This window comes from Chelon labrosus, assembly GCF_963514085.1.
Source record: "Chelon labrosus genome assembly, chromosome: 2".
Lineage (NCBI taxonomy): Eukaryota > Metazoa > Chordata > Actinopteri > Mugiliformes > Mugilidae > Chelon > Chelon labrosus.
The window spans coordinates 13682680-13709982 of NC_140338.1; the positions used below are offsets into that span (position 1 = coordinate 13682680).

Sequence of the window (27303 nt, forward strand, 5' to 3'; positions counted from 1 at the left end):
ACGGATGATCATAGAGACAGAAATGTTCCCAACAGTGCTCTAAATGCATTGCAGATGAAAATTGATTTTTTTTAAAAATCAATTCCTTTAGTTACTGTGTCTAATTTTGTGAAAACACTGTGCTGGGACCCCACGTTTTCTTAATCTAATCAATATCTATTAAAAGCATTTTCCCGTCCTAGATATATCGTATCTGAGAAACAAATCGCAAACCGCAGCTTTTGAGTAAAAGATCTTGAAAAATGTGATTGGACTGACTCCAGCAAAAAAATAAATAAATAAGTATCTCGAGACAAAGCCCAGAAATAAAATGAGCTGCTGCTTCAAACAAACAGCTTTAATGAGATAAATAGCGTTTTTCTACCACGGGGTGCGTTTAATCGTGATAAAATATTAACTTTATGCTTTTACTGGAATTCTTAATGCTTCACTTCCAGTTAGCATTTTCAGAGCTGCCAGTTTCCTTTTATAGTTGAACTGGTCGTGAATATTTTAAAAGGGGAAATTTAAATGTGGTTCAGGAATTTTTACACCTTAACGTCAGACCAGACGATATGAAGGTCTGAGGTTCTGTGCATAAAAATGAGAAACCATCTGACTGTAAAAGATTTAATAGTGAACCATCAACTGTTTTACTTAAAAGCTCAGTGTTATTGACATACTCTTTGGACACATCTTTCTACAACTATTGAAATCTTAAAACTTCACTTGATTTATTCTCTGGAGAAAAATATCATGTGGTCTTCTGCAATGTAATATGTGCTCATGTGTCTTGTTAAACAGAGCTGCTGTAATTGGTAGTTATTATTTGCTCTGGTTTGTCATTTGACCAGTTTATTGTTCATTGTGTGCGTTATTGGTTTGCTTGTGTTTAGAATCAGCTAGTTTATCTTTATTTTATTTGTCATGTCTGTGTGAATGTTTTACTTGCACAGTTTGAAAATCAATTCAATTCGACTGTAACTGTATTATTTTGAAGGACGTATTTTGTAGCGCTGTTAAACTGGATTAAATTAAAAACTAAATTTATTATTATTTTATTTGTTATATAATCTAGCCCACTGACAAATATGGGGTTGTTAAAACAATAGAAAAAAGTGTCAGTGCAATACAGTTTAATAGACCTACAAACCACAGGCTCCAAAATGAAAACACATTTGAATCATCATCTCTCTCAGTTATTTTAGACAAACGCTTAATGCCATAAGCATCATGAAGCGAAAAAGTCTTTAGTGCAGGACTCTTATATTAGAGTGAATCCACCAGTGTACCTAATGAACTGGCAACTGCATTCATCTGTTCCCCGGATAGTGGTCATGATGATGTCGCTTCGTCCTTCTGTCCGCTAGCGGCCCCTGTCGGTGAGTCCCGGTAGTCCAGCGGCGCCTCCTCCATCGGTGTGACCGTCCCACCGCCGCCCGCTGGAGCCGCTCTCAAGTTCACAAACCGTGTGTGGGTAGTTTTATACTAGTGGACCGTCCCACTGTGTGACAGACCGCAGCCGTACCGTCGTCTTTACCATTGCTGTGCCTTGTATGGACTCTTCACTTCAGCTTGAACTTATATTTTGTGGCATTTAAACCTTTAAACTTTTTTTTTGTTTGTTTGTTCTGGCTTTGTTTCTCTGTCCACAGTGATTTTTTTTTTTGTTGTTGATGGCGCGGTCTAACCAAGATGGACACGGGTTGTCTGCCGGTGTGAGACCAGACAGCGACTTCACCCTCTAAATGTAGACTTTATTTATTATTATCCGCTGGAAAAGGGCTTTCTTTCTATTGAGTGGATGTAACCGAGCTGGGGCCGTTTACATCCCAGAGGTCACAGATCCTATAATGAACATTTTCCCACTGGAGTTTCGGTGAACTTTTTTTTTTTTTCTTTCCCACGACTCGCCATGTCGGGAGTGGTCCGCACCCTGAGCCGCTGCCTGCTCCCGGCCGAGGCCAGCCGGGACTCGGCCGGGAGCAATGAGGAGAGCCGGAAGAAGGACGCGGCTCAGGAGCGGGAGGCGAGGCGCAGGAGCCGGGAGATAGACAAGATGCTCGCCCGGGAGAGGAGATCCGTTCGTCGGCTAGTGAAGATCCTCCTGCTCGGGGCCGGAGAGAGCGGAAAGTCCACATTCCTCAAACAGATGCGCATCATAAACGGGCAGGAGTTTGATCAGAAAGCGCTCCTGGATTTCCGGGCCACTATCTATGAGAATATACTGAAGGTAAGGACAAAGTTCAGGGGCATATAGACAGCCTGGGGCCTTCAGAAAACAGTATAGATTACAGTATAATCTTTACTGTGGTCGTTTTATTTTAATTGGACATTTTTTTTATTACTATTTATAACTATTTTGAACTTGTTACAGTTGATAAATCGTTTTATTTAAGTGAAAGACAACATTTAGGAAACATATTGACCAGAGTTTAAGGATTAGTCGATTAATTGATCAGTTTCAATTAGGACAATGAATCAGTTAACCGAGTGGTTGACGGTCAGAAACTAAACTCTTAAGGTATTTTATCAGTTCCAGTCACTAAAGATCAGGCAGGTCATTATCTTTATCTTTTATGATGTGAAACTGAATGTATTACCCAGCTTGACCTGTTATGACAGTCATGTAAACAGGCAGGTGTCATCATAGGTCATAGTACACTCTGATGGATTTCATAACATCTTATAAACAAAGTGATTGGTTTTTCTCAGTTAATCAACAATCGCAACAATACCAGTTCAATCTCTGAGCTGTTTTCACCCACGACTCTCCCCCAGAGACACACACACACAGAGGTTTGTTGACATAGTGCATAGTTTTACCCTGAAATGTGTGTGTGTGTGTGTGTGCCTGTGCGCTGTCCCTTTGTTTGCTGTCATGGCTGGGCCTCCTTCACCAGCTAACAATACCAGACTATTCCTGAGGGATGAGCACATCCGCCCTGAGTGCCACACAGCCCCAGACGACGATGATAAGAGAGCCTGCACTTCTGCACAGACAAGACAGTATTCAATACCCCTCTTCTCCCCTCCCCCTCCTCCAAACACAGGCATACACTGGCGGTCCTGTCCCCGACCACATCGCGAACACCGCTCCCCCCTCCTCACACAAACACACACAGATGCACCATCCAACCTCTGGAACATGAGCTGATAGGCAAAGCAAAAACTACAAGTGATTACATGATTTTAAAAAGTGTTTTGACTGTAACATACATGTATTAGAATTAGTAAATAAAACTATTAACATGGGGCGGTACAGTGAAGTGGTGGTTAGCACTGACAGCTAAAAGGTTATGGGTTCGAATCCAAGCCGACTGGGCCTTTCTGTGTGGAGTTTGCATGTCCTCCCTGTGTCTGCATGGGTTCTCTCCAGGTACTCCGGTTTCCTCCCACCGTCCAAAGACATGCTGGTTAGGTTAACTGGTGATTCGAAATTGGCCGTGGGTGTGAGAGTGAGTGCGAATGGTTGTCTGTGATAGACTGGGACCTGTCCAGAGTGTACCCCGCCTCCCGCCCGAGGCTGCGACCCTTCACAGGACAAGCGGTTACAGAAGATGAATGTTTGAACTATTAACATGCTTCTACACGCTGCTAATTATTATCATTACACACCATCCAAGAAGATCAAGAATTAATAATAATAACAGGATGGCAGTTATTCTCATTAATGATAATCTGTCTGTCATTAAAATCATTTAAACGTCAAAAGACAGTGAAACATGCAGGTGTAAAACACAAAAAACCCCAAGGTGTTCATGTTACATTCATATAAAACACACTGAGTAAAGCGATCAGATCATTTCCTTGACTAACTGATGCTTGTTTCGACTAGAAAACAGTGAAAACTACACAAACATAACTGCTGTTTACTTTCAGTTCAGTTCAGTTTAAAACAGCTCGTCCTGTGGCATCTGTTGTTTGGGGTGCTGGTGGAGGATCAGGCTCACCTGCCAGGTGCAGAGGATCCCTCCTCCATGGGAACCTAATGATAGAGGAAGCGAACAAAGCGACGAAAGGAAGGAGGGTTAAAGCTAGAAGAGAGGGCTCAGGTGTGTGGCACAATTAGGCGTTTTAGAATAAGAAGCACGGAGGTGGAGTCCAGGTGTGGCCCCACTTACTGAACCACAGTATTTGTACTTTCAGTAACGGATAAATCTCTGATGTAATCCTCGTCAGCGATGTTTGACAAGTCTTAACCGTTGTGTTTCTCACACCTTAAGGTGAACCTCAACTGCCAGTCCTCTAATATCAAGTATAGCTCCGCTCAGTTTCTTCCTTCGCTACACCAGAACGTGAATACCAACAATAAAACGCAGTTGCTGATCATCCCTCCTCCTCTCTGAGCACGTGATGACTTATCTTGAAATATTTAAACCAGGTTAATTAGAGCGGCGGCATGGGCCAGCGGCTCCATGATTTTGTGTTGTGCTTTTGGCAAATGATGAATCTTAGAGTCCCATCCTTCACGTTGACTCAGAGGGCAGTCATTTCTGCTAGAGAGACGTCGGTCAGTGCAGTTCACGGGGCGGACACCGTTAATGCTGGAAGAGGGCTGCTTTGTAATTACCGCACGGTGATTAATGAAACAGAACCATGCCAGTCCCAGCCATCTGCTACTCGCTGTTAATAATGATGCGGACCACACCATTACTGTGAGAAGACATCAGCGCAGGCAGCAGATTTCCATGTTTTTAAAGCCCCATTGCTGAGAGCTAGTGACACTTGTGACAAATGCCAGGAGCTGGTCCTCTGTTAAAGTCTGTTTCTCATTCAGAATAATGCTGCCCGCCACGGCTGAGCGGAAACTCTTTAACTTTTTCTGGCATTCCCCTCTTCAAAAACCAATAAAGAGTAAAATAAAAGTTCACTCCCTGTCGCCTCACCATTTTTTTAGCAGTCATTAACAGGGATAGGGGAAGTGATTATTGAGAAAGGTCTATGGTGAATTAGCCCGGCTCTTAGCAAACTCTTGAGCGGACTGAAAAACTAACCTATGCCAAATCCAGGGAGATGCAAACACCAAACCACCCATGCTGCTATGTTAAATAGGAAACTGGTGTTCTGACTATTATCTCTGATCTACATCTCCTGTGTGTATCAGACTGATGATTTTACAGAAAGAGGCTGCGTCCTAGTGCAGGCCCTGCATCCTGTCCCTATACTGGAGGTTAGGATAAACCCTACCCTGTCACAGAGCCAAAACAAATGTTGCATTTGTGTGGTCCTCATTTTCCTTGTTAATCACCTGAAAATCCTTCTTAAGTAGTTAACGAAGTTTAAATACCGGCGATAAACCAGGATTAAGGTCAATTACGCTTGAGTTTAGTTCCAGTAGTTGTTTTTTTTTTTAATAAGCCCCTGTTGTTTTATCTTTATACATCTAAAAGATCAATGAGTGCAGTCATGTTTGTTCCAATACTGAGCAACCAACACTTAAACCAGAAACCATGAAACAGCTGCAGTGTAATCAAACGGGGGAATTTGTTGGCAAAAAAATCTTGTTTTCACCTCTGACAGATTGTTATTATAAGCATCAGCGTTACTGATCCCAATAAAACACCACAAGACCTGCTCTGAAGTCTTGCAGGAGATGAGTTGCCGTGTAGACATGAGTGAGATTCGGAGACAGTTGAGAAGAGCGGAGTCAAAAAATTGGATTTCAGAAAGCGTGGCTTACTGTTATCTAAAATATTGACGTTGTGGCTAGTTGTGCTGCTAGTGGATTCATACCCCCACATGTCAGGAAGAGTACTGTCAGTCAGATAGGAGAAGAAATCCTGCACCACTCTTTCATGAATTGACAGAGTGGAGGTAATCACTTTAGCCCAAGTTATTCTGTCGACCTGTTGACATCGGTGCGCATGAAAGCATGGCGGCAGAGACCGGAGAAAGCAAGGTTAGGAAAAAACGACTGTCTCTGTGAGGATCCTCTCCATGACGTTGTCAAACACTTAAAAATCTGATCTTGTCAGAGGCCAAAAAGCAATCACCCCGACTGGACTGGACTGGACCGGTCTGGACCGGACTGGACTGCAATAAATGCTCCACTCGGTCGCATTGCAGCCGTTTTGCGGTTCCTGGTTGTCTGCTCTCTCTTAATACTGGACCAATACCAAACATTTTATTTCCTGTTGATCATTTAGAAACAAAAATATCCCAACAATGCCTCCCGACTGTTGCACCACTCTGGGGCTCCAGATGGTCCTTATTTCCATGTTCCCTTAATTCAATCTTTAAGGTTATATTCTGTTGTTTGTTTCTTTCTTTGTGTGAGAGTGTGTGTGTGCGTACCACATAAATGATTCATGACTGACCTGTATTCATAGAGTGCATGAGTATTACTACAGTAATACTATTAATTGACCACGCTCATATTATCTTATGTCATATATTACTAATCTATTACCACAAAATACTCTTTATTGTTTCTCTTTCATACATTCTTTAAAAGCCTTTTGTCTCAACTTTTTAAGGGACAATTGCTAAACAGCTAACATAATTAATTAGAAGAACATCCATACCACACCTGTTTGTCTGTTTAAGTTCAGACTTATAAGATCAAACTAACCTGACCTGTTATTTACATCTGGCTGTGTTTTTTCATATTATTATAATTCATCTGACATTCACCAGTGTCTCATGACCTCAAGCACAGTGCCTGCTAATATGATGCCTCCCACAAGACGACGGGACGAGCTCTGCCGTCTGAATTTGGGTGAGAGAAGGCGTCGTTTCTTTCCCGATCTCGGAGCAGGCTTTGAAACGACGCAGGCTTGTTGTGGTCTGGGAGTTATTTGCTGCAGAACTGAGCCGCACTTACTGACGCATTACAGGCAAGCGAGGACAATGACTGGGCAGCAGGAAAACAGACAGCCGTGTAAACAGACAGAAGCACAGGAAGAAAGTCAGACGTGAATGGAGAGGATTATGTTGCAAATGCCACAGATTTGGGAATTGATAACGCTCACCTTGGCTCGCTGACAGAAACAGAGATCACAGTCTGGATGACTCTTTGTGAGTCGTTTCTCTGCCAACACGCTGGAGTCGGATCAGCATGTGTTAAATGATGCTAATGTGCATGTGTCAAACACCAGTCAGGGATTTCCTCACTTGTTTGGGTTGCCATCCATCTCATTCCTAGAAGCTAAAAAACATCAGTTCTGTAAAAGGTCGTAAAATATTGAATCAGACTTAAAAGCTCACCACGCCACTGAGTCAGAAAGGGCACATCAGACAGCGCTAAACACACCACAAACAAACATGCACACGTCGTAGCTGCATTAAAGCCAAATTCCTCTTCTCAAACCTGGCTTTAATTCTGTGTGTCTTAACGTGTCTTGTGATTGGGAATCTCTCTTTGAATTTCAGAGCTTACTTGAGGTTTTTAGAGGCTTTTCCTTGTATTTGTACAGACAGGGTCGAGATGAGTCGTGAGCCGTTCTTATTGTGGGCGGGTAAGGCCTATTGAATGTGTGATTAACCCGCACAAACAAACTTGACTACCACAAAAGAATAAGGTGGTCATGAGTCATGGACAGACACACACCACGCGTGTATAAACACATCCGTGACCCTGCAGCAATCCCGTACAGCCGCTTGTGCCGATCCGTGAAACAGACAGTCAAGCGAACAGGCTTCAGTGATCCATCCGATTATGAACCTGAAGGTGTTGTGAAATGTGCTTCAGGTTGTAGTAAATAATAAAGGCCCAGGGCGCCAAATCATCATGAAAAGTGACAGAAAATAATTTGCGTCACAAATGAAAATAAGAAAGCCTACTAAAAAAGGTCTCTTCACCTCTGCTCAGGTGTCCGATCAGTCGGTTTGAATATTGGATCATCCGTCTCAGAAAGTTAGAGAAAGGCTGAGACGCGGCTGAAAGGTGTCGTCACTAAAACACCAGATTGACTGCAGATCACAAGGAGTTGGTGAAATTAAATAGATAAGGGCGAATTTAAGGAGACTCCTCTGTGGTTAAGATTGAGGAGACCTCCCACACAGATCAGTCCACATGTTTCTCCTCAGAAAACCACCAGCAGCCACACATACATGTGTCCTGAGTGTGTGTGCGTGAGTGAGACACATGTCAAAGCTACCTCATGTTTGCCAGTAACTCTAAACTCAGTGTTGACATTTTCCCCAGGAAGAAGCAGCGCATGTGAATTTTTTTGTTTCCTCTGAAGTATACAGTAAGGCAATATTATCTGACATTAAGAAAAGCAGCTGTTCTCCCACTATGTGTGTTTCTGCAGGGCATGCGTGTGTTGGTGGATGCCCGGGACAAGCTGGGCATCAGCTGGCAGAGCTGCGAGAACGAGAAGCAGGGCATGCTGGTGATGTCGTGGGAGGGATGCGTGAGCGCCTCCGGGGTCGAGCCCAGCGAGTTTCAGCTCTACGTGATGGCACTGAGCGCGCTCTGGGCAGACGCCGGCATACAGGAGGCCTACGCACGCCGCTCGGAGTTCCAGCTGGTGAGTAGATTAGAGACGTGCTTCCCAGTGTTTTATGTCTGATACAGCCCTGTTAACCTTCATCACTACCACCTGTTAAGTTCCTAATGGGTTCATTTAAGCTGGATCTCATTTAACACTCTTCGTTATAATCATGCGAGACACAGTGATCTCAGATTTGTCAGCGTTTCGTCTCCTTTTTGAATTTTTTTTTTTAGTCGCTTTGATCAAGTTTGCGACATATGGTGTTAACATATGGTGTTAGGACGTGCTCTGGGGTTTCTGTAATCCTACTTGTGCTTTTGCTGTGAATGGTTTAGATTAGATGACATATTGCACAATATTTCCATGTGCAGACGGGAAGGTCCCCCTGGTTGGGCATCAGTATTTTAGAGTGAGTAAACGGCTGAGTAGCAGCACTGAGCTCTTTAAGGGAGAACATTAAGAAACAGTGTTTTTTCTGAATTATTAGAAAGGCACAATAATGAAATTACTATTAGCCGTGCTGATCAACCCCATAAACAGCATTAAAGCTTCTCAATACTGTCTGAAAGCATCTGCATCTGTCTAAGTCTGTAACAGTTACCTGACAAATCAGTGCCATAGCTTCCAGATGTTGGCGAATTAAGATCCTCTTTACAAAAGAGATAACTTAAAGCAGCAGTAATTCTGCAAAATGAAAAACAGTAGAGTTAAGTGTGACAGAATATTGTAACGTCTCACTCAAAGGAAGCTACAGATGATTTTTATTGAAACTTGAACAGTCGGCCGTAGTCTACATAGAGACTGAGGCAATCAACAGCCTCAGTCTTTCCCTTGTAACCATAGACTGTATATAAATATGGACAATGTGTCTCCACTTACTTGCATTGGACAAAGTGACGCTATTTTCCTGGGGATATGGGCAGTGCCATCTCGCAACTTTGGACTTTCCACCTCCACCAGTTACAACGGTCCCACGGGACTACTTTACAGAGCGTCAAATAACTAACTAACTAAAACGAAACTTATCCAAAAAACAAAAAACACATCTACATTATACTAACAACCTAAAATGTCAGAAACCATCCTTGAAAAAAATTATTTGACATGTATTTTAGTGCTTTAGTTTGATGCAAATTGCATCCACTATCATGGAGGGGGTGGAGCTTATGACTTATACTGCAGCCAGACACCAGGGGGCGCTCTACTTGCTTTGGTTTCATTTTTGAGGAGCAGTTCCTTCGTCCGTCTTTATACAGTCTATGCTCGTAACATGCAGCTCTCCCTCTGAAAACTCCCTGCTCTCCTATCTTATGTCTCTGGTATGGTGCATTCACTGTGGTCGACAATGTCAACTAATGGAGCAACAGCTGAACTGAACATAAAAACTATGTCAGCTTGTCCAATATCCATAATATTTAGTAATATGTGCCTAATATTTTGTCTAGCTCAGATATGTTGTATTCCTTCTCTGTCCTATTCATCATCTTGTGACCCCTTGATCTGTCTTCGTATTATCTTAATGCTCCGAACCCATTTATCATCTGATGAATACATTCCAAAACAAACCACTGACTAAAATACTAAATCGTCCCGTCCCGTAAATGTGTGCATCAGAAACACGTCTCGAGTTCATTCTTTGATTAAGAATCATGATCAGTCAGAGCTTACTCATCTGGCTGACCTGATTGAATGCATCCCAGTAGTCAGAGAGTGTGCAGTGAGTGGCCTACGACTGAGCTTCATGCTGACTGTATGTCAGTAATGTAAAATGCAGTAGTGCACTTTTTTTACTAGTGTGGTGGCAAACAAGTTTATCTGGTTAAAAAAAAAAAAAAAAAGCAAGCAGCGACCACGAGGACGGAAAATTGAAGCTAACTCCGAAGTGCCAAAAACTGCAGTTCCTCTAATGGCCACTTGATGGTGTCTCCAAAAGTGAGTCAGTCCTCATAGACCTCCATGTTAAAATATCCGACTTTACAGCAGAAATACACTGTAGCTTATTTCCATCACCTACCTACTCCATCTCCACTCATGTTCCATCCCTCTCTTGAATTAGCTGGACTGGTCTTTATATACAGTCAGCAGTTAAAGGAAGTAATTTAACCTTTTTTCTTGACTCATTGCAGTCAGGACCTTTCTGTCTCCTTTACTGTGAGCTGTTGAACCAATGCCAAAAACAACCTTTAATATCAAACTTAAACTTAGTCTATGTGTTTTTTCCAGTTATGTACCCCCTGCAGTGGGGAGCAGCAGGCATCTGCATGGTAACTGATTTACCCCAACAAGTGTTCGCTGATTTAATGATCAATGAGAAAGCAACTGAATCAAATCCTAAAAGTTTGGACTTGTTAACTGAACAAGTGGAGCGCTCAGCACTGCACCGAGTGAAGCCGGTGTTTTTCTGCGCTGCTCACCTCTCTCATTTATTTATTTTATTTTATTATTTTTTTTTGTTTGGAGACTTTCCAAAGCCGTAATTATTTTACTCTTGGCTGGGAATGTAACCGGTGAAGTGGAGCCCTGCGGAGCTTCATCTTCCACATTTCATGCTGTGAGCACAATCTGAAACAGCTCGTAGTCAACAGAGCAATTCTTTTCCCTTTTAACGCTAATGTGTTAAACACACACTGACCAACACCAGTTGGAAGCACACTTTACCGAGGCAGTTCTCTGTTTTATTGAGCATTTAGTCACAGTGAATGAAATAAAATGATATTTTTGTTGGAAATAACATTATGTAAAGCAGGGTCTGATAAAATAGCACGCATTTTAAATATTAAAGGCAATACAGGGGGTTGAAGAGAGTGAGTACAAGCACTTCTTAGGTTCTGAAATGATTTTTAGCCATACATGCACTTTGTGTGTAGTGCTAATTTGCAAACATTTTAAACAGCTAACATGATGTAACCTTGATATGTGCTTTATTTGTTGCCTTCATGTGAACTTGGAAGTCGGATTTCAACAGCTGGTGTTGTTGATAATGGTTGACGTGGCTCGGGACTATACTCCACTGTTTTTGTTTGCCAACTTGTTGTCCTGGGTCACAGCTGACCGGGGTGTGATGTAATTCATATCTCTGCTATCTCTTGCTTGCGTGTCATACAGCTTTTAATTATTTACTTGTATAATTCTTACGTGACGACATTTATGACCATTTCCTGTCAAATAAATTTTATTTCAGTTGTAAAGGCGAGAGATACAGTTTATGTTGCTGTGAGTTTTTCTGAATTTAGACTAGATAGGCACATAATAAAACGATAAATCCTAAACCGAAACATTTCATTTAAAATGTCCAGAATGAGCAACACTGAGCACCTGGCAGCTCTCTTGCTTTTCCTCTTTTGCGACGGTTTTAGGAGAACGAAGCAAATTGAGACTTCTTTAGAGCGTCCACATGCTATAATTCAAAGAAGGGTTTGTGAGAAGCAGATGGCTAAAGAAACACTTAGCTTAACACTTGTGTATAAATATGCTGTGAAGGGCCAGCCAGACTGTTAATGACTCTCTGTGGTTGAACAGAATGATCACTAACCGTACTGTCAACAGAGCAAATGTCTCACAGCTTCACCATCACCAGCTGGGCTTGTCGTCAGTTGCGCCCTGTCTTGGCTGCGGAAGCTTGTTTTATTTGGACTTTACCGAAAGTGACGCAGCAGCTTTACTGTCTGCTCAGTGCTGGAAGATTGACCTTTTACCCTGTTATGCATTTATCAGTGACAAAACAATCTGGAGTCAGACGGAAAGCACTTCCGTCTCCCTCTCACTTAACATGCTGTGTGCGTGCATGTGTGTGTGTGTGAGATGCAAAGTTTTGCAGACTGCTTTGTCTTATCTGGAGTCGCTGTGCGATAAAGTTAGCGTGTTGCAGCTACGTAGGCCGCAGACGTCCTTCTGTCTTGGAGGCCAATCCACATAGAAAGTGTATTTAGAAGTGTCTTTGATTCCCGTCACCTGCTTCCATTCTATCAATAGACTTCCTGTCTATCACACATATCAATCCACACTGACAATCGCCCTATTTACGTTTGGATTCCAAATGCATCTTGGGAAATTTAATCAACTGAATCGAATCACTGTGAGTGATTGGACTTAAAAAGTGTGACAACAGAAAAGAGCTGCACAAAAGAAAGGCCACAAGCAAAGTCCTGCTTTACCAGAGGTAAATTATTGTGGAAATACCATAAATCTCTGGAACCAGTAACGACATTAGTTTGACTTCTAAGACTTTTTTATTTGAAACTGATATGTCTCTAACTGATACGAATTAATATTGAATTAAATTGAGACCCTGTGAATCGGCACCAAATCGACGGAGGAAATCAGTAGGAAACCCGGCCCTAATAAACACGAATGCATCCAGAGGCTTCCCGGACAAGAACAGGAAAATACTGTAAATGATGACTGTCGGAAGTTTTGGTCACAGAAACAGTTAAAACATGAAGAGGAGCATTGTTATAGAGAATGATTTTATTGGCTCGGCCAAAGCAAAAAAATAAATAAATAAATCTGGCGCCTTTCTGGCAGCCGACAACAACTTTGTTCCCTTTAACCTTATCAGCTGGATGCCTTGGAGGCACATGATAAACACAGGTGTGTAGGGTGATCTGTCTCGGCTGGCTGGCCTTTCCTGTTGGCATCTGCGAGACGCATTTTGAAACCAAGCGTACACAGGACTCTGAGACACATGCTTGAGCTGCGTCTCTTCCCAAAATCCTGAGCCAATGCCTTTCCCTCTGGTGCACTTAGAGGCCTCCACAGACAGCTGTTTAACTCACACAGATCTCCTGATGTTTACATGTTGTGTGTACACACTCTGTATGGGCTGTATGACAGACTGTTTCAGTTCTTGCTTTTAATGTGGATCCCCAGATAAGCCGGATACATATATATATATTTTTATTAAGAAACCAAAACCCTTGCGTTAATCAGTAGTTACCCGTGTGGTTAGTCGTGTTAAGCTCAGTCCACTGTCTGCTTTTCTTTTTGATCAACAAGACTCATCTTGGGTGGCGATGCTAGCAGCTGTACTTAGCTGAGGCTTCAGCTGGTTAAATTATGGCATCTGTAAACATACTGCCAAGCCCCCATGGCTGCTCAACTTAACAACTGTCACTATACATTTAACAAGTAATTCAGGATAATAACACATTTTAAATGTTCACCAGCAGCATATTTAGTTTTTTTCTGAGTGTATTTCTGGATATTTGTTTGCCGTGGATGATTGAGTGACGACCTCGAGTATGAGTTTTGACACCAATTGCTGCAGTCAGGTTCTATTGACTTTAAATTCCCATAATTGCTTTCGGGAGCTGTTTGTCAAAGCTGCTGCTACAGCTGGCTGTGTCAGTAAACTGGCCAGAACCTTTTAGAATAACCAGCATGTCTCTTTCACTTTACGCGGGATCGTTTCTCTCACTTGAAAAACCTCTTGTCTGTCTTGTTATGTGGAGGAACCACTCTGATCCGAGCTGGTAGAGTGGCTACGTCGCATTTAACACATCGTCTGTGAGCAGAGAGAGGCACATGGGAACGCACCACCCTGCTGCCATAAATACTAACCAAGGCACTAAATGAGTATTAATCGGCAACTGAATTTAGTTTCACTGTTTAATCATGTTGATCCTGGTTAAAAGTTCAGTAGCAATGCTACTTCTTGAAGCTGAGTGAACAGTACAGTACTGAAAACCATCTGCCTTCTTTTCATGGGAATTGTTGCCAGAAGAAGAATATAGAGTAACACCAGCCTTGTCCTTTGACAGTAAGAAAAACTAAAATGTCTGCTGTGGAGCGAATGTGCTGAGTTATAGACTCTGCACTCTGTGAGAGGTTTTCCGGGGATACCACAGTCAGCTTTTCCCAGGCACAGCTGGAGCTGGGCCATAGGCAGACAGAGGGAGGAAGCAAAGAGGCGGAGTGGAAAGTAAAGACGAGCCGGGGGAGGGGGAGGCTCAGAAAGAGAGGGAAAGAAAGAGAGAGGGGTAAAGGAGAGGTGGAGATAGCTGGAGAAAAACAGACCGTAAGCGGGCACATGCTAGGATTTTGTTTACTTGCGTTGCTTTCTGTTTTTCCACCACACCCAGATAACACACAGTTTGATATAGGACACAAACACCCAAACCTCCATTTGCCTGACAAAAACAAGGCTGTATATCAAGCCGTGATGGTAAACGTGTCTTCAGCAGCACAGGCGTCTTGAATAAAGGAGGTATGTATTTAGACTTCATGTTGTACAAAGCTGCAAAAGACGCTATATAAATACTTAAAAACCGTCCACAGGCACATCTCACCTCAAACTTCTGTATCCGTGCTGCGTCTTTCACTGAAGAGCTGTATTTCATGATTTAACACTGCCGTCAGTTTCTGTTCTGCCGCCGCATCCTAATGTGCGCCACGGACCGATCGTTGTTCTCATGGCAACCAAAGAGTAATCATCACGTTGTATATATACTGAAAAAAAAAATGTTCTGTAAGTTCAAGAGTTAATAAGAGATAGTCCTCTGGGTCTTTGTACTCACTTAATTGTCGAGCTCTGGGAACGCGGCGGCATCTCGGCGAAGAAGAAAGAAAAATAAACCGCCGGATGATTAGGGTTTGTAAACAAGACAACACTGTTGCCACGATTATCTGCCCCACAAGTGAGTGTACACGCTCACAATTCCTCCTCTAAAAGATGTATATTATTTTTTTGGACGAAGCTGAACGAGGACGTCTGACTTAAACCCTTTCAGTTCCAATTAAATGTGGTTAACACGGAGGCTAAAACCAGCATAACGTCTGAAGTGTTGTGTTTCTTGTTGGTCTTGCACAAAGCCTCGGACCTCAGTAATTAGCTTGAGCGAGTACAATGAAAGTAAGTTATCACTGTAGAAACATTTACGATTACTGTTAAAGCCGCAGTACGGGATTTACAGTTGAAGTAATTGCACAGACACCGTCAACACGAGGCTGTGACGTTTTCCTAGAGTCTACGTTCTTCAGTTCCTCCTCTTCTTTCGGCGCTCTCCAACCAAGAAAAGACACACCAACCAGTAATCGGTGTTTGTCCTCATCAGTTTCTTCTTTCAGTTGCAAATCCTTCGTTTCTTTTTTTACCAGAAACATCAGAAACGTTTCTTGGACACTTCCTAGTAGGGACGCCTCAATCGGTTTTGGGAGATCAGTATCAGGTCTGATCCAGGCATTTAAGAAAAAAAATTATTGGATTGGATCAGACTGGGCTTCAGCAAAGCCCAAACGTTTGTAGTTATCCAAAATCATGTGACTTAACATGTCTGCTGTGTGGAAGTACTTCACTCCGGGAAATTAAGTCAGTGGTAGTAGGAGATCTTTATTCAATACTACCAACCGTCCGGGTTACGGATCCTCTTTCTGTAGGAGAGGACACAGATTTCACTGTTACTGTTGCAGCTTCTGGAGCCAAGGTACAAGCTAACCCCTCTTTATTGGACTTAATACAGTCACAGGGTGCACATCGGGCCTCGGATAGACCAACACGCAAAACTAAAAGACTGAAAACTTGATTGGGAATCCTTTCTTCCTGGGTTCTAACTAATCCTTCCTGACTGCCTAGGTTGATGTACTCATAGAACCCAAGTTGCATTTGTAACTCATGTGTCTCCATTATGTAGAAACTACTGTAGGCCACTCCAGATGTTACCATCTTAAGTATTGCTCAACAAGTATTATTGGTTGCTGTTGCATAACCACATGTTTAACCATCTACCCAGAGGTTTTGTGCTGCAGGGATTGACAGTGTCTGCTGATCAACATTGATTAACTTAAATTTTAATATGAGCTGCACCCTTCAACTGGCCATTGTTCAGAGTGAAATCAACACAGCTGACTAGTCGCGACCTTGCGTTTTAGTGGCATAATTACAGAACAATGCAGACACACCAGCACACAGGTAAAATGCACAAACTACTAACTCAACGTGAGTGGTTGGTCGGTCTGTGAGATGTTTTTCTAGATTTAATTTGAAATCCATACAGATTTTATTTCAAAAACACCAATTAGTGTATTGAGGTTTTTGGTAATTTACGGGGAAAAAAGGGCCAAATATTCGCTTCTGTTCATTTTTATTACTTTGAAATGAGTACATCAGGATTTATCAACCGTTCTTTGTTCAGTTTGACAGGGTTTTCACAATAGTCGCTCCCTCCGGCTGAACCTCACACCACGAACCCATCCACAACCGCAGATTCGTCATTTTAACTGGTGTGAAGCGTCTTTGAGGAGCATGAAAGGCTCTTTGTAGATAAAGAGCAGCAGTACTATTTGGTGTACGTGCAATACAAAATTATTGATCAGCTAATCAGAGAAAAAAAACATGTATTTGTTTGAACTCAGTATCCTCAGACTGTGTGTCAACGTACGAGTGTAATTTGCACTGAAGGGACTGACACCCACACACTCACACACACACCCACACCCACACACACCCACACACACACACACACACTCCAAAATGTGAGCTTATTCAGGTCTTTGCTATAATAAAGCCCCTAATCTGCCCATACACGCCATGAATGGAGACATTCCTCCTGCCTTACTCACGCATGCACACAATCAGATGTACACACAGACGCCCACACAAACACACACAGAGCTGTATTCTACTGTTTATTACCTACAGATCTGCACTACAAGGCACTAAAATTTATCCTAGGGCTAATAGAAGTAATCTAGTTTGGTGCTTCCGCTACCTCAGTGATCAGACTATTTAATTTCTGCTGATGGCAGTTAAAGCGTCTGTGGAAATGATGTGTGTGTGTGTCTATGTTTGCGTATGCCTATCCCTTCATCTCTGGGAATTCCCCTCTCCCTGCCTTTCCCTCAGTCCGGCCCCTCCTGTCGGTCATGTCCTGCTCAACCAATTGGAGTCCACGGCTTTGCGTCTCCATTTGTTTCGACACTGGAGGTCAGCAGCGCGGTCACGGGTTCACATCTCACCCATACAGGGGTCACATTTCCTGGTAGTTACGCAGCATGTCAAGGCCCACGAGATGTGTTTTTACTGGTTCTGACCTATCCGCTTACAAGGACCCAAAATTTCTGCAAAGTTATGTAAAAGCTGTCAACACAGGTTGAAAGAGGAATACTGCTGTATTGTATCGGGCGTGAGATGTTAGTGCTGAAACGACTTTGCAACTGGATTCAGTCTGACTCTCTAATCCCTCCCTCCCCCATGTCTCTCCCCACTGTTTTCACACACACAGCTGTTTCCTGTTGAATATGAGTGTATGTAAGAAAAAGAGAGCGGAAGACAGCGGTTCAATTTTAAACTATTGTTGGGAATCAGTTTGATTCCAGCTTGAACTCTGTGTACCTATTGTTTCAGCTTAAAACCCTGCGTTTTAGCCCATTTCAAGTAAATGACATGTACTTATCGATGCAGCAAAACATTTTGCGAATCTTGCTGCTGTGCTGTGGGAAACCCAATAATTTCTCCTCTCCGTTCCAGGCACCCACTGGTTTCTACTCATTTCAGAGCAGTCTGAAAGTCAATTAGCAGCCTCTTAAAACTTTTGTAATCTATGTCAGTGAAGGTCGGCGTGCACTTTAACTACATAATTAGTCGACAGTGGATAGTGGAGAAGTGGTATAAATGAATGCAGACGTGCTGTTCACTGCCATACTGAAACAGAAGCTAAACAGCAGGAAACATTCACGCATACATGTCCATATATGATTTATAGTGAAATAGTTCTGACTTGCACAGCACAACTGAATGTTCCTTCAGATAAAGCTTCATGGCAGCTTTCATTGAAGGGTGGCACATTATAATTTTAATGCCATCCTCTGATGTTCCACTCTGGTGGTTGTTGACAGCAAGAGAACAAAAAAAATGATTGTATTAATTTTCCTTGTAAAGACTGCTAGAATTATTCTGTCATCTGGTTTCTTGTATTTCTAAAGTTACACTGATTGCATTTCCTAACCATTCATATTTAGACGGTCTCTTCAGTGTCATCCAACGAACACGTGAGAGTTGATCAGTTTTTGCTACTTGAGCGCGTTGGTAAGATTTAGGGACGTCCCCTATGTGATACAGATCTGTTAATATTGAGTGTCAGCTCATTTGATGTTAAATGAACAAAATTTCCTTCTCTCCTGGAGATTCATAACAGCTTTTCTTATCTTACTTGTATTCTCCTAGATCAGATTCATGTAGAGTCAGGAGGTTAGCTCGTACCTTCGGCCCAGAAGCTCCAACAGACGGCAAATACCAGTGTTCTCTGCTACAGAATAAAATACTTCAACAGCAGACATAGATTTGTTTGGCAGTTTGGACGCTAGCCAGCTGCCACGAAAACAGAAGAAGATGATTTGATGCTACAGGGACTTGGTTTTGGTCTACGGTAGACCTAAAACAAATAACTACAAAAGAGCAGAAATCTGATCCAATCGTTTATAAAAATGACTGCATCTGCCCCGATACCGATCTCCCAATGCTGATCCGGACATACCTAGTAAGATTTATAATTCCCCCCAGACACAGTTTTAAAAGGGAACTACTATTTTTTTACTACCTGGACCTTATTTCTAGCATAAAATACAGTCGTTTACTCACCCAGATAACTTTTGTGTAATTTGCACTCGTTCAGGAGATAATTAGATCTGCGTGTATCCAAATAGCGGGAGTGACTGGGGCACCGAGACGCAGCCTCTAAATAACACATTATCTGCCGCCAAACTCGTTCATTTCGGCAATATTTTGTTATGATACGCTAATGCTATTCCCTGTTTGAGTTACCTGTTTGTCTTCTGACCTGTATGATGTCGTCTCTGAGCGGCGCGCTCAACCGCGACAGTCAGCTTGTTTACCTGTAATTTGCTACTGCTATTTTTTTTGCAACAATATTTTTTCCAATTCTGAGGTTGTGGTCGAACCATAGCAGTAGCAAATTACACGTAAACAAGCTGACCGTCGCGGGCGTGCGCCGCTCATGGTCTGTAGGTCAATCTACAGACCCCGGATGATGATAACAGGTAACTCTGGACTCAGTGGGAATAGCACTAGTGTATCATAACAAAACATTGGTGAAATGAACAAGTTTCGTGGCAGATAATGCGTTATTTTGAGGCTGTGTCTCGGTGCCCCAGTCACTCCCACTGTATAGATATACGCTAATCTAATTATCTCCTGAACGAGTGCAAATGACACAAAAGTTATATGGTGAGTAAACAATCGTATTTTATGCTAGAAATAAGGTCCAGTTTGTAAAAAACAGTAGTTGTCCTTTAAGTCCAGTAAATTAACAAATTTCCTGTTTACAAATAATAGGATTATTTCAACAATATTTAACTTTGAGCTCTGGTTTGGTCTCCACCAACTTCCAAAATAAAAATCTGCGAAATCCTCCAATATGTTCACCGCTTATTTGCGAATTTTGTGTGTCTGCTGATTTAAAAAAAAGAAAAGTTGCCTGGTTTAGCCGAAAAAAAAAAAGAAAAAAAGAAAGATGGTGACAGTAGAGTTAGAGGGCTGTCAAACGGACACAAGCCAGAAACGCTGAATGAAGCTCAGGTGAACTTCGGGGTCTGGTGACATGTCTCTGTGGGTTTTTAACCACCAGCAGCCCTCTTCATATTACACACATTATTTATTATGTTGATAGGAATAAATATTGAATAAATATTAAAGTGCAGCTTTAAGGTCTTTCATAAAGCTTTAAATAATCATAAAGTCATGTCAGCTTCTGTGTGCCAAGTACACTAAATGTGATAATGACGACAACACGGAATAAAACACGGATCACACAAACACAATGATCCAGTTTATTCAGGGTACTGGACTCCTGCTCGAATCTGTTTATACACGTAGCAGCGTATGCTACAGAAATAAAATTAGACTGACATGATTATGGTTGGTCACATGGCTTCTGTCCCTCGTTGCATTGATTCATGTATTATTAAATCAATAACCAGACTATGACAGCGTCTGTGAAATACAAATTAGATAAGGAAGAAATTCAAAAAGTCCAATTGTTCCAATAATACGGTTAAGAGCTGTAATGTGATTATTTGGGTCATTTAAGTTCAGTTATTGTGTAATAACATGACTCGGGCCCATGTCGCAGCTCTAATAGATTTGTCTTTCTTCTTATCTGCAGAGTGAGTCGGTCAAGTACTTCCTGGATAACTTGGATCGTATTGGACAACTGGTGAGTCACGCTGACCGGTTAAATGTCTTCAAAACTTTGTGTGTCTTAACCCTTTCAGCTCAAACGTTTATCCCTTCACGTTTTCAGAACTTTATTCCGAGCAAACAAGACGTTTTGTTTGCGAGGAAGGCGACGAAAGGGATCGTCGAGCACGACTTTGTCATCAAGAAGATCCCCTTCAAGATGGTGGACGTTGGAGGGCAAAGGTCGCAGAGGAAGAAGTGGTTCCAGTGTTTCGTTGGGATCACGTCAATTCTCTTCATGGTGTCCTCGTCTGAGTACGACCAGGTACGTGCGTTTAATACTGATTCTGCGGAAATGTTTGTCGGACTGACTCTTGACTTTTGGGATTATGAAAGAATCACCACAGATGCAACATTTAAGGTTTACACAAGGCTCTCTTTGTGGTGCGCTGAGGAAGCTTGATTGTTCCCACAGTCCTGAGTCCAGCTCAAATCAACAGTCATATGATGATGATGATGATGATGATGATGATGATGTTGGTGAATGAATACTTAATTGCCGTACCGATAAAACCTGGAAAAAAAAAAGTATAACACAGAGAATGTTTGATTCCAGGTCTTGATGGAAGACCGGCAGACAAACCGTCTGGTGGAGAGCATGAACATCTTCGAGGCCATCATCAACAACAGGCTCTTCCTGAACGTGTCCATCATCCTCTTCCTCAACAAGACAGACTTGCTGGCGGAAAAGATTCGCACGGTGGACATCCGAAAATACTTCCCAGAGTTCACAGGAGACCCGCGCAGGCTAGAGGACGTACAGGTACAAAGCTGTGACACTGACCAAAGTTTTAGGTCAAGATTAGATGAAGTGCTTCTCAAGACACTAAATTGGCATCTGAAGCCTCATCATCACTCCCTTATCAAGTCAAGTACATACATAGGTTGGTTTGCAGCCTTAGTGAACCAAATAAAAATAAAGACTTAGAAACCAGTGATCTGGCCAACTGCCGGAGAACATCCTTCTTGAGGATATCGTTCACTTTTATGTTCAAAGGGCTCCAAAGAGACTGGGGGAACCTCTCCCAACATCGCTAGACTAACCTTCCTTCTATCCCCCCCCCCCCCATAAATGGTGTTAGAAATGGTGGTGTCATCTTGTATTTGAGTCAGTATAGTACATATGTGTATACACTCAAACACAGACCTCCTCTCCTTCTTCCAGAAGTTCCTGGTGCAGTCGTATACTCGTAAGAGGAGAAACCGCGGGAAGCATCTTTTCCACCATTTCACCACTGCGGTGGACACGGAAAATATCCGCTTTGTCTTCCACGCCGTCAAGAACACCATCCTGCAGGAAAACCTCAAAGATATCATGCTGCAGTGACCTTCGAGTGGCGGAAAACGGCGTCTCTGACTGTAACTGTGAAACCAGCCGCGAATCTAGGCTTGGAGGACTTCTGAGAAGGTCTGCTTTGCTGTGACACCACAGCCCGTGAGTGGACTTATACACTGACCTGTGGAACAGTCAGTTGACCCAAACCAAGTGGATCGAACTAAACCTGTGGTGCCATGAAGTGGCTCTTGACCCATTTACCTATGTTGGCCCCTGTGGGAAAAAAACCCACGTTTAACCTGTGTAAATGTGTGTATGCTGGAAAGACATTCGCATTCTGCTTCTCACACAAATGTAAAAAAAAAACAAAAAAACAAAAAAAAACTGTTGAGGAAAGCACCAACTACATGACATGAGCACTGAAAGTGTTTTTTTCTCTTTTGTATATAAGACCAATGACAACCCTGTCACTAAACCAAGTCAGACTGCTGCCTATCGAAATGTAGCTCAAGCTGAGCGAGCAAGAAGCGGGAGGGAACGAGGGTGAAAGAAAGAAAGAAAGAAAGACTGAAGTTTCAGAGCGAGCTAAAAAAAAAAATCCTGGTTTTAGAAGTACATGTGACGGAGGGAGAGGGAGAGGGAGAGGGGTGAGGGGTGAGGGTTTGGGTCTGTACTGGTCATATGCTGTGTTGTGTGATAAGGTTGCACAAGTGTTCCTGTCAATGAACTTTTAACAGAGGAAAGAGACAAAGCTCTCTTATGGTCCTGTCATAAACCCCTTTCCTTCTTCTTTATTCTCTCATTCCCACCATCATATAAAAGATGTACAGTAGAAGTCTTCTCCTCCTCCTCCTCCTCCTCCTCTTCTCTCCACAATAGACAGATTGTTTAGCTCCTCCCTCTCCAGCAGAAACAGTAGACGGTCAAATTAGAGACTCATATTGGTTTTTAGACACACATACACACAGCTCCCAGTCTTTGGTGAATTGTGTCTAGCCCTATGTCTTTCTTTCCATTTTCTTCTCACCAGCATCCCAGTAGAGATGCCGCCGTAACCTAGACTTAACCCCAGGCACATTATAAGGATGCACAAGACGGCTTTGGGATACAGTTACACTGCCTGTTCCCGTTCCTTTGTCCTGCAAACGTGAAGGGAGCAGCAGAAAATGACAGGGTTGAACTGTAAATGACCTTATCCCCGTGTTTCTTGCGACCATCTCGGACTTCTGTAGCAGTCGGGGTGGGAAGCCTTCCCAGAAGAAAAACATCCAAACAATAACAAGTGACCTAAACAAGGCATGCTGAAGAAAATCACAGGGAAGTTGGCTTACTGGTGTGTGATTTCCTAATTATTTCCTGTCTTGGAAAGCACTAAATAGTAGTAAAACACTATAACCAAAATAAGGAAAAACTGCTCATTATTGGAAACTTGCTAGCTTGTTGTGCCTCAGTTCCCTTGAATTCAATATGTTTAAAATTTGGACCGCAGGGCTTCATTTAAAGAGGAAACATTTATTTTTTTGAACATTTCAACTTTAACTTTAAAGCAGCACCATTATTGGTTTGCTTAAAATGACATTTATAAAGACTCCACAGATATTTGCCCTGATTTTAGTGTCTATTTTGGTTTTATTAGCCTGCAGCTTTACATGATTTCTTCACTCTCACTGCTCTTATAGCAGATTCCAGCTGCTTTCAACAACAAAAAAAAAAAGCCTATAATAACGCCACCGAACTGCTGATAGTTGGAAACTAGCAGGAGAATCCAGTGGAGTGTTGAACAACTAAATAAACAAATATTTTCCTGGGAGTTGGTGGAGGCCAAAAATGGAGCTTAAAGAGAGAAAATTTTAGATTAACATCCAGTAGGTGGCGCCAAACACCACTCGAAATGAAAGATAATGTTGCTGACGTAATTTCCGAGCAAATGGTTTACGCTATGTGTTTACAGCCTGGATAAAACAAGGCAAAGACAATAATCACGTAGTCAAAACAATGACCAATAGATTACTCACAGGTGATTTAATACAGCACATATGTGCAGTTTTTGTAGTTACTTGCGTTTCAACATGCACTAATTTATAATAGTGGTTGAACTGCTGGCCAGAGCTATGTCTGAGACGTTCTGTTTTATGACTTTAATGGAAAAATCCAACCAGATCCAAATGTTTCCTACATTCTTAAACTCATCTGCCCTCCTATATGTTGTGGAGTAAAATGAAATGATTTGATCACCAACATTTCCCTGAGTTGCATTTTCATTCTCAGCAGTAGGACACAGCTGGGCAGCTCTTCCCACCCCGAGTATGAAGTCCACATGGCCCCGAGGGGAATAAACCACAAACACTTCCACACATCTTATTATAATACTGTATTAAACTGTGTACTCTGTATGCGTTTGTGTTCATCGTAACATTGTTCACGTTCATACTTCCTGTACATTGAATACTGTAGGTATCTGACAGACACTGTGTGTACACCTTACAATACAAACACCACTCTGTCTAACGGTATCACTGTAACCGCTACGATGCTGTAACATTTGTCGTTAACTAACCAACCTTTTCCACTCACGCAAGTTTTGTTTTTATTTTTTTATAAGTGTTGTCATTGCACTGGATGTGTCTGAAGAGAAAATGACCAGAAAGGAAAACGTCTGGGGAAGAAAAAGGCAAAGGAACAAATAAACAAATGCAGACTTTGAAAGGCGAGCAGGATGGAGGCAGAGGATGAAAACAGGGAGGTCTTCTGCTTTTGTTTTTTTGTTTCCCAGTGCCTTGGCTCTGTGCTCTGTGGTGAAATACACTGCCGTTTGCTGACATGCTGTTTCTTTATTTTCTCAGTGTGGGCGTCCGTGTGTGTGTTTGAGTGTGTATTTGGCAAAGCAAGAGGTCAGGACCCTCTGAGCTGAAAAGTGAAGAGTGGTAGAAAGATTAGCCGAGTGGGGGGGGAGAGGATTTGAGTTCGAGTCTGTGAAGGAGAAATGTGTGTGCGGGGGCGGGGGGGTAAATATGTTTATCTTACGTCCTGGGGCAGTTTAATAAGTATTTATGAACCTTTCTTGCAAAGCCAGAAAAAAGAGAGTTGAGGCTCCTGATAAGTAATGACCCACTGATGTCTGCCTAGGCTAACTGTACGCCCTCATTCGCCATAATGTGATATGAAGCTCATCTGCTTAAGCTATCAGACCGCTGGGCATGAGAGTGAAGTCCAAGTCGGGCGATATCTCTGTTACCCAGCAGAGTCTGACCTTTGCTTTGGCTTTTAATCAGAGGAGCTCTGCTACATAACAGGCTGCAAGTCTCAGGAGAGAGGGAGGGAGCCCAGAAACAACTGGAGCAGAGTTTCAGTGTTGTTTTAGAAATCACTGGTTAACATAGATTTATTTACACAGGAAGTGAGCAGAATGTAATTTAAAGTCTCCATATGCGCGCTACAGAAACTCATGTGACACACTACGAGGTCTCAGGCACCGAGGGGAAAAAAACAAAAAGAACGAAACACAGAAATGACCTTGTGAATGGGTAGGCACAGACTGGGGGGAGGGACAGACAAAGGGAGGAAGAGGGAATACAAGAAAAAGTAAGAGGATAGAGGGAGGCAGGAGGGAGAGAGAGGAGAGGAGAGGAGAAGGGGGAGGAGGTCATGTTTCCTCTGTTGAGCCCACTTCCTGTCCTGATCCCAAAATGGAGAGACTGCAAGAACGACATCCCTCTGCCTGTTTCGATCGCCCACCCCCCTCCCCTGCCTCTGTCTCCCACACACACAAAGACACATCAGAGAAACCCAAACCAGCCTCCCGCAGAACCCTACAAAGGAGATGAGAGGAAAAAGCAGGGAGCAGAAAAATATATCCCCAGCGGTCTCTGAAACACAAGGAAGCCTTCGTTTACAGAAGCCGAGGGGAACGGGACATTGTGTCCTCAAGTTGCACAACGTGTGCGCGTTTCATCTGCAGCCTATACGACACCGTATGTGTGTTAAAGCGTTACGTTGTGGCCATAACCAAAACGGCCATGCAGGATAGACTAATAGCTGAATACTATAGGTCGATTTTAAAAGGTGCAAGGAAATTTAATCACATGTGCCTGAATGCAACTTTATTAATCTCTGTAAAAAAGACTAAAGGCAAACTGCAATATTTATTTGATAGATATAGATATTTTAACTCAGTAGAAGGAAAAGCAAAGGCCTAAATGATCTGTTTTTACTTCAAGTCCACCAACTCCTTTGAGTTAAAGGATGACTCCTACCTGAACGGATTGCTGACTTTGAGTATATAATTGTGCATCTGATATCATCCTCTCAAAGGGACAAAAACATTTTCCTACTCAGAAAACCTCGTTCAGATTCCGGGAAAGGACGGCAGCTTAAAAGCGTAGAGATTGGCAATAAACCAATTTATTTAACGCACAGCCATCCGCGGGTATATGAAGGAAATATGTTGAGAGTGAAATTGCTGTTTAATCCTTGTCACTTCGGCTGCACACGTGTCAAGCTGGCAAGTAAAGTGGTGGCTTCGTCTCCCACAATTATATTAAATTCACAGGCCGCTCGGGTTTCTATTAAAACAACCTTCGATCAAACAATTGTCGCAAATTAAATCAAATATTCCTTTCACTCAAAATGTTAAAGGCACAGAGTGAGGTTGCGCCGTTTTAAAGCCACGACGGACGACGAACCAGGAATCCGGTGCCCATAGCAACCATGTACAACGCACAAGATTAAAGTAACTAAAAAAATACGGCAGAAACCAGTCAGGACGCATGAACAATAACACTGAATATGCCAGGGACCCTAGTAACCACCTGTACAATCTGGTGTTTTCCCGCCAGAAGTCTGTGGCAGCCGCCTAGCGAAACCTTAGCGACACCACAGCGGGCCGGGAAAATTAGTTTTGCAGCAGGACCTGATAGCACCTAGAAGAAACCGCCAATAACCTGAGCCGCCTTCCAGATAACACAGCAACCACCCCTAAATATCCTAGCAACCGCTCCCAATTTAACATTTCGACACCATTTTTTAATTTTTTTATTTTTATTTTTTGCCAGACCGCCACTTAAACGGTAATTATCTAGCAAACACCTTCGCAGCCGCACGACAGCTGCTTTTCTTTTCAGCACATTAGCAACCGCCTAGCGAAAACCTGCAGCACACCAGAAAGAAGCCGCTCACCTCCACTGTCGGCCTGTTTCTTATTCAGGAAGCTCGTTCTAAATTCAATCGGCGGCGGAAGGAGGAAGGATTCATATCCTTTACTTTAGCAAAAATATCACACGTGAACATCCTGCTGAAAGTGAAAGCAGTTGCAGAGACGTGTGGTTTTAAAGCAGGAGTGGTGTCTCAGCCCCTCTGACTAATTCATCATCACATCATTAGACTATTAATACTAATTCTGTTGTAGCTGCTGCAGGTGG

General features: G+C 42.6%; 1 protein-coding gene across 2 annotated transcripts; it reads left to right on the forward strand.

The window, feature by feature from the left end:
• The first annotated feature begins 758 nt into the window (after positions 1–758).
• Positions 759–24705, forward strand: gna12a (guanine nucleotide binding protein (G protein) alpha 12a). 2 transcript variants are annotated; one of them, XM_084571107.1, is made up of 6 exons: positions 759–2212; positions 8238–8456; positions 20537–20587; positions 20675–20875; positions 21167–21373; positions 21776–24705. In XM_084571107.1, exons 1-6 carry the CDS (start codon positions 1895–1897, stop codon positions 21935–21937), a joined length of 1158 nt encoding a protein of 385 aa, XP_084427233.1. In that variant the 5' UTR covers positions 759–1894; the 3' UTR covers positions 21938–24705. The 2 variants fall into 2 exon arrangements, with proteins under 2 accessions (XP_084427233.1, XP_084427232.1); XM_084571106.1 differs by having other exon boundaries at positions 20537–20875.
• The last annotated feature ends 2598 nt before the right edge of the window (positions 24706–27303 follow it).